The sequence below is a fragment of the Trichosurus vulpecula genome, chromosome 3, assembly GCF_011100635.1.
Source record: "Trichosurus vulpecula isolate mTriVul1 chromosome 3, mTriVul1.pri, whole genome shotgun sequence".
NCBI classification, from domain to species: domain Eukaryota; kingdom Metazoa; phylum Chordata; class Mammalia; order Diprotodontia; family Phalangeridae; genus Trichosurus; species Trichosurus vulpecula.
In genome coordinates, this window is record NC_050575.1 from 401,567,479 (window position 1) to 401,575,211 (window position 7,733).

At 40.9% G+C, this 7,733-nt stretch overlaps 1 protein-coding gene across 1 annotated transcript; it reads left to right on the forward strand.

Annotated features, from left to right (window-relative positions):
• The first annotated feature begins 456 nt into the window (after nucleotides 1–456).
• LOC118842704 (interleukin-36 alpha-like) lies at nucleotides 457–7,472 on the forward strand. The gene is made up of 4 exons (XM_036750094.1): nucleotides 457–481; nucleotides 2,158–2,268; nucleotides 3,244–3,383; nucleotides 7,260–7,472. Exons 1-4 carry the CDS (start codon nucleotides 457–459, stop codon nucleotides 7,470–7,472), a joined length of 489 nt encoding a protein of 162 aa, XP_036605989.1.
• Nucleotides 7,473–7,733: the final 261 nt, after the last annotated feature.

Below are 7,733 nucleotides of genomic sequence, written 5' to 3' on the forward strand. Positions count from 1 at the left end.
AGGCAACTAAATGGCACAGTGGACATGGAGTCAGGAACACCTGAATTCAAATCCAGCCTCGCCCACTTACTTGGCAAGTCACTTAAACTCTGTCTGCCTCAGTTTTCCCATCTGTAAAGATGGAATAATAATACTAGCACCCACTTCCCAGGGTTATTATGAGGAACAAATAAGATAATATTTATAAAGCCCTGCAAACTTAAAGCGCTATATAAATGCTAGTTATTATTATGACTGGTGTTTACATTTTGATATTATTTATCTGTTCACACATTGTATATCCTCAACAGAATGTAATCTCCTTGAGGGCAGGTCCATTTTCTTTCTTTTTTTTGTCTCTGCATTCCTAGCGGTTGTCATATAGTAGGCACTTAAATACATGTTCAATGAATAAATTAATGTATTCTACTGACACGACTTCCATCCTGTATCTGCAGGTGTTGAGAAGACCCAACCATGCAGAAAAATGATGAACGCCAGTGTAAGTAGCTGGGCCAGTGAATCACCACCTGATATCAGAAGGTGATAAGAGCAAGAGCTAAACACAAGGAAAACTGTCTAGTTTTCTTTGGTCCTAGGATATGTCTGTCAACGCAACTTGGCCAATGGATGGAGATCCAGGGTAGGACTATAAGGGTGCCAGGTTCAGAACGAGACATTCTGTTAGTCCAAGGAGAGAAGGCATTTTATAGTAATAGTAGTAGCAAGTTAAGGTTTGCAAAATGTTTTACACAGATTATCTCATTCGATCCTCACAATGGGAGGGAGTGCCGTGTTCTGGTGATATCCCAATTTTACTGACGAGTAAACTGAGGATGAGAGAGATTGAGTAAGATCAGGGTCACACAGCCAAGAAATGTCTGATTGATGGGAAGTTGATCCTTGCCTAGAACCTGGACTCCTGGAAGGCAAGAGAAAGAGATTCCCAAGAGCTGAAGTGTAGATACCCGGTCAGGTATCCATCTAGTGGTGGATAGAGTTCTAGCCTTGGAGTCGGGAAGAGCTGTGTTTGAATCTTCCTTTGGATGACTACCGGCTGTGTGACTCTGAACAAGTCACTTAAGCTCCCTCAGCTGCTTCATCTGTAAAATGGGTGTAATAATACTTCAGGTGTGTTGTGAGAATCAAATGAGATGAGTCAAGTAAACAAGCATGTGTTAAGCACCTACTATTTGCCAGGCACTATGTGCTATATAAATGCTGTCATCATTGTCATCATCAATTTCCCATAGAAAAGGACCTAGAACTGAGTTAGCAGAAAGATCAAAGAAATTGAGTCTGAATGGAACCAGTTAATGATGAGGGTTAGGATTAAACTGTTCACAATATGGGTTCTTGCTGTTGTTTTTCTTCTATCTTGTTTTATCCTCCACCTTGTCCCAGCTACTCAATTATATATTCCTATAATATTATAATCATAGGATTATTTTATATGCCTTATACTAAGGGTCTTTTAAATTACATAAGAGTTTGGTCATTGCTATTGGGGAATAGTGGAAGGGATGTGGGGCCTGAGGAAATCCTTTTGCCTTCTCCCACCAGGGAGGAGAGCCTAAAGTAGTAGTATCGAGAACATAGAGGGTGCCTGGGGTTGGGACATGGACTGACTAGCACGAACAGGAATGGGGATGACGTGGGATGAGTGGAGGTGCTGGAGAAGTCAGAGGATGTTTCTTCCCCTCCACTGTGACCTGGACATGGGCTGAACAGAACCACAGTTGTATATCTAACACTAGCTTTGCAAATTTGGATTCTTTTAACCCTGTTTGTAGGAACCTAAAAGTTTTCAGCCTTATCCTTATCCCTGTTGTAGTACAGGGTTGTCTCTCTGTGCCTGATTGATTTGGGTCCATCACTCGCTTCCTCTTAACTAGATCAGATGATGCCTGGCCAATCTCATCTGTCACAGAGATGTTATATTGTTAAAATAGTCTCCCAAATAATTTTTCTAAATCTTTCTTGAGTCTTTGCCTTTCATGGAGAGTCAACCAAGGTGCTTAATTTTTAAAAACTCTTTTCTTCTCTCTCTTCCATTCCTTGTTTCCATTCTGCCTTATTACAGGCCAAGTCTACCCCTTAGGAAATCAGAAGATACTTCCATAGCCCCGGCTTTATCCCTAAAAGTTAGATTAATGGAATTTTCATTTTATTCTCTAGTGTCAGTGCCAACACCTTCTCCGTTCCATATTCGAGATTTCAACCAGAAAGTGTTGGACCTGCGGAATAACACTCTTATAGCAACACCACACAGCGATGAAGTGACTCCTGGTGAGCCTGTTTTCAGATGGCCACTCCTACGTGGTCCCTTCTAGTCAGTCCATTAGCCTTTATTGATGTACTAAGTAATGGGGAGCCAAAGAAAGGTAAAAACATGGTCCCTGCTGTCAAGGAACTCACAAGCTAAAGGGAGAGATAACATGTATCTATCTAGGTCATACAGAGTAGATGAAGACATTCTTCAAGGGGAAACCATTAGTAGGTGGGGGTTGGGGATTGGGAAAGGTCTCTTGTAGAAGGTGAGATTTTAGACTTGAGAGAAACCAGAAAAACCAGGAGACTGAGATGAGGAGGGAGAGCATTTCAGCCATGGGAGTTCTTAACTTGGGGTATGGAAGCTTTTAAAAAAAGAATTTAATACTTATATTTCAATATCATTAGTTCCCTTCTATAAGATTGTATTATTTTATTTTATGCATTTAAATACATGATTCTGAGAAGGGGCCCAGATGCTTCACCAGGCTGCCCAAGGGTTCCAAGACACAGGAAAGTTTAAGAGCCACCTAGTTCTATGACAAGGAAGGTACGAAGTGGGGAGAGTTTGGGAGAAAGAGAGTAAATTTAATTTTGGACATTTTGAGTTTAAGATGTCTATGGGATATCCAGTTCAAGGTATCCATTCTCAATTTAGAAGACAGCTAAAATATCAATGCTTACCTCACAAGATAGAAAGAAACCCTAACTATTTGGGAGAAAGCACTGGAAACATGTTTCTTGTGACCCATCTATCTGCCTGGGTCTCACCTGAGTGTTCGCTGAGAGATGAAGACCCACCAGCTCCTTTCAGGCCACCAGCATTGAGAAGGAGGGTGGCTCTGGAGAAGACTTTCTCTCCCTGTGATTAAGGCTTTTCCAAAAGCAGCATCCACACCACTCTCCTCCCCTCCCTTATACCGGGCTCATATCTATGCACCCATCGCATTGTGCTAAATGTCATGACTTACTCCACTTTCTCTCTGTCCCCAGTTGATTTGGAATCAGTGCCATGTAGAGACAAAGAATGCTTGGCGGGAAACCATGGCACAGCTATTTATCTAGGAATAAGGGGCAAAGAACTCTGTTTGTTCTGTGAAGAAAGTGGAGGGCAGCCAATCCTGAAGTTAAAGGTGAGAGACTAGGAAAAACACTCATTTCTCCCCAATTGGCAAAAGCAAAGGTGTGGATGAATCCCAGTGTTCTAGTATGTCGTGTGAACATATTTATGTATGACATTCTGGAAACCTTAACTCAGCAGAAACTATGGCTTCTGCCATTGTTTCTAGGTGGTGACTCTGCTAGATTCCTCCCTGGAGCCTACCACCTTTTAGAGGAAAAGGATTGGCAAGAGCGAAGCACCTGTCTATGTAGAGCTGATCTCCCTCACTTTTTCCCTTTAATGTTTCATTAAAACCTTAAAATTGAACGCAAATACAAACAGTGACAAACGATGACAAATACAAACGATGACTTCAATGCCTCCAAGGTAATGGCATTCTTTTAGTATTTTCCTTTAATTCTTCCTGAGCAATCTTTGCCAGGTCATTGTTGAGTCACTTTAGTTGTGTCCAACTCTTTGTGACACCATCTGGGGCAAAGATACTGGAGTGGTTTGCCATTTCCTTTCCCAGCTCATTTTACAGATTAGAAAACTGAGGCAAACAAAGTTAAGTGACTTCTTCAAGATCACATAGCTAAGCTGGATTTGAACTCAGTTCCTCCTGACTCCAGGCCCAGCACTCTATCCACTGAGCCTACTAGCTGTCCTTTCCTCATAGGATTCCAGTGCATTGTGGGGTACAGGATAGAGAGCTTGCCCCAGAGCTAGGTCAGCCTGTCTAGATTCTGACACACTCTGGCTATGTAACCCTGGGCAAGACAGCGTGGTATGGTAGATAGAAGGTGGCACTTGGAGTCTGGGAGATGTTGGTTTAAATCTTGTCTAGTAATAGCTAGTATTTGCAAAGCTTTAAAGTTTTCAAAGCACTTTACTTGTGTTTTCTCATTGGATCATCACAATAACTTTGTGAGGTAGGTGCAATTATTTTCCCCATTTCACAGGTGAGGAAACTGAGAGGTTATGACTTACGCAAGGTCTGAGAGGCAGGATTTGAACCCAGGTTCTCTAACTCCAGAGACAGAAGGATGATAGATAGATGGATGGATGGATGGATGGATGGATGGATGGATGGATGGATAGATAAACAGACAGATAGATACATAGATAGATGAATGGATGGATGGAGATATCAATGAATAGATGGATGGATGGATGGATAGATACATGGATACATGAATGGATGGAGAGATAGATTAATAGACAAATGGATGGATGGAGGGATAGATAGACAGATAGATAGATAGATAGATGGACATATAGAAGGATTGATAGATGTCTAATTAGATAGATATTAGATATAATAAATGTCTATAATCAGGTAAAGTCCTACTATAATTGTCTCTTTATGAGGTGATGGTGACCCTATATACCAAGGCTATGTTAGCAAAACTCAAACTTTGACAGGTCCTCTTAAGCTGGAAAGACTCTGAGTATGGATATGGCAGGAGACTCTGTGTCTGTCATCTTCAGAGTAGGCTTAATAAATTCAGAAAGGCTCATCACCACTGAGAGATCAGGTGAGGGCCAAAGCCACTCATAGACCATCTGCTATCCTCAAGTTACTAAGGTGTGAGTGGAGGAAGTGCCCCTATCACTGAAATCAGAGATCTTGGTACATGTAGAAGAATCTATTGAGTAATAATGTGCTTGGGAATTAAGAGAGGGAGGCAGGCAGACAAGATTACTGTCCTTGTCTTTCTTTCCCACTTCTAAATGTCTTTTTCTGAGAACTATGTGGTGTAAAGGATACAGCCCTGGGTCTGGAGTCAAGAAGACCTGAGTTCAAATCTGGACTCAGACACTTACTGGCTGTGTGATCCTAAGCAAGTCATCTAACTTTTCTGTGCCAGTTTCTTCATCCGTAAAATGGGGAAGAAACAGCACTTACCTGTGAGGTAGGTAGGGTTGCTTTGAGGATAAGATGAGTTAACATATCTGAAGTGCTCTGAAAAACTTTTTTTCATTTTTAAAATTTAATATTTTGTTTTCCCCCAATTACACGTAAAAATTTTTAACATCTTTTTTTTTCTAATTTTGAGTTCCAAATTCTCTCCTTCCCTCTCTTCCTTCCCTCCCCAATGGAGAAGACAAGCAATTTGACACAGGTTATATATGTGTAGTCATGCAAAACACATTTTCATGTAAGTCATGCTATGATAGAAAAGAGAGACAAAAAAACAAATAAAGAAAGTAAAGAGAAAGTATTTTTGATCTGCATTCAAGCTCCACCAGTTCTTTCTCTGGAGATGGACAGCACCTTTCATCATGAGTCCTTCAGAATTGTCTTAGATCATTGTATTGCTGAAAATAGCTAAGCTATTCATAGTAGATCATCATGCAATATAGCTGTTATTGTGTATGATGTTCTGGTTCTGTTTCACTTTGTATCGGTTCATTTAAGTCCAAATTTTTCTGAGAACATCCAGCTTGTCATTTCTTACAGTTTAATAGTATTCCATCTCAATCATATACAACAGCTTGATCAGTCATTCCCCAATTGATGGACATCCCCTCAATTTCCAATTCCTTGCCACCATCAAAAGAGCTGCTATAAACAGTGATTTGCAATATTTAAAGCACCATTTAAATGTTAACTATTATTTTGAAATTTCAGTCCATCAGAACTGCCCAGTTAGACAGAATTTGGGCCTGCGATTACATTAGCTACACATTTATTGTAGATGTTCTCCCTGCACTGTCTTGCCCTGCCTCAGACCACAGGGGGAAATTATGTATATGTATACGTATACGTATACGTGTATGTGTATGTGTATGTGTATGTGTATGTGTATGTGTATGTGTATGTGTATGTGTGTGTATGCGTATGTGTGCATATGCATGTGTATGTGCATGCATGTGTATGTGTATGTATGTGTGTGTACATGTACATATGTGTATATGTATGGGTATGTATGTGTGTATGCATGTGTGTATATGTAAATGTGTATGTGCATGTGTATGTGTGTATGTGTATGTATGTGTATATGTATGTATTTTGCATAGTCATTACCTAGAGGAACTCATGCCAGAGTCCTAGGGCCAGGAGGAGGCTCTTGGGAATGCAACAAATGAGTGGCTAGTCCTTGGAAGCATGCACATTCAGTGAGACAACTTCTGTTGTTCAATCATTTTTCAGTTGTGTCTGACTTTTTGTGACCCCTTTTGTGGGTTTACTGGCAAAGATACTGGAGTGGTTTGTCATTTCCTTCTCCAGCTCATTTTGCAGATAAAGAAACTGAGGCAAACAAGAAACTTGCCCAGGGCCACACAGCTAGTAAGTGTCTGAGGCTCAGGTCTTCCTGACTCCAGGCCTGGCACTCTGTCCACTGTGTCACCTGGCTGCTGAGGCAACTTTTACAAATTCCTTATGGAGGAATGGAGGGGACCAGCTCTCTCACCACTTCAGACCTTGCACAAGTGTTCTCTAACTGTTTCTCGTCTGTTCACTGTTTGGTGAAGAAAATCTTTTGGAATCTCTGCTGATGAGTCTAGGAACTGGGAAAAACATTTTCTATGTGGTGACCAGGTCAGGGAGGAGCTCTTACAGTATTTCTTCCACTTCATTCAAATGGCTTGAGGTGAGAAGAAGAGATTTGGTCAGTTAGTGACTTTTGTATGCATGCCCATTTCTGGGTCAGCAGTCAACCAAAAGGCGAGAAACAGTCACAGAGCACCTTCATGTGGTCTCCATTCTCCATCATCTGGAATATTCAGAAGCAGGTTCCCCCAACCTGACTGTTCCCAGGTTGTCCCTCATCTCTTCTTTTGCTTCTGCTATCTTCATTCACTATTAGGAGTCTTTGACCACAAATCTGTTTAGTTCCCACCTGTCCCTACTCTTTCCCAAGACATCTCCTCTAAAAGGTTTTTTCTTTTTGCTCCACAGAATAATCAGATAATGAAACTGTACCATACAGAGAATGCACAGAAGCCTTTCCTCTTTTACCAAAACCAGACTGAAAGCACATCAACCTTTGAGTCAGCTGCTTATCCTGGATGGTTCATTTGTACCTCAAACGAGAAGGACCGACCCGTCACAATGACGCAAACCAGAGGCACAAACTACTATACAGACTTTTATATAACACCCCTGAGCTGAGCTTGGGATGGGTAACCTCAGGGGCAAAAGAACCTGACCTCGCTGTAAAGTAGGGGCTCTCAACCTTTGTTTTTAATGTCATAGATTCCTCCGGCATTCTGGTGAAGCTTATGGGTACTGATGAACAAACTCTTCTCTGAATCATGTTTTTAATTAATAAAATTCCTAATTTAATTGATAAGATATGTAGAATCACAAAGGAAACAAATTAAATTGAAACAGTTCTCAAAACATTTTAAGTATCTGTTTATTTGGAGGAAC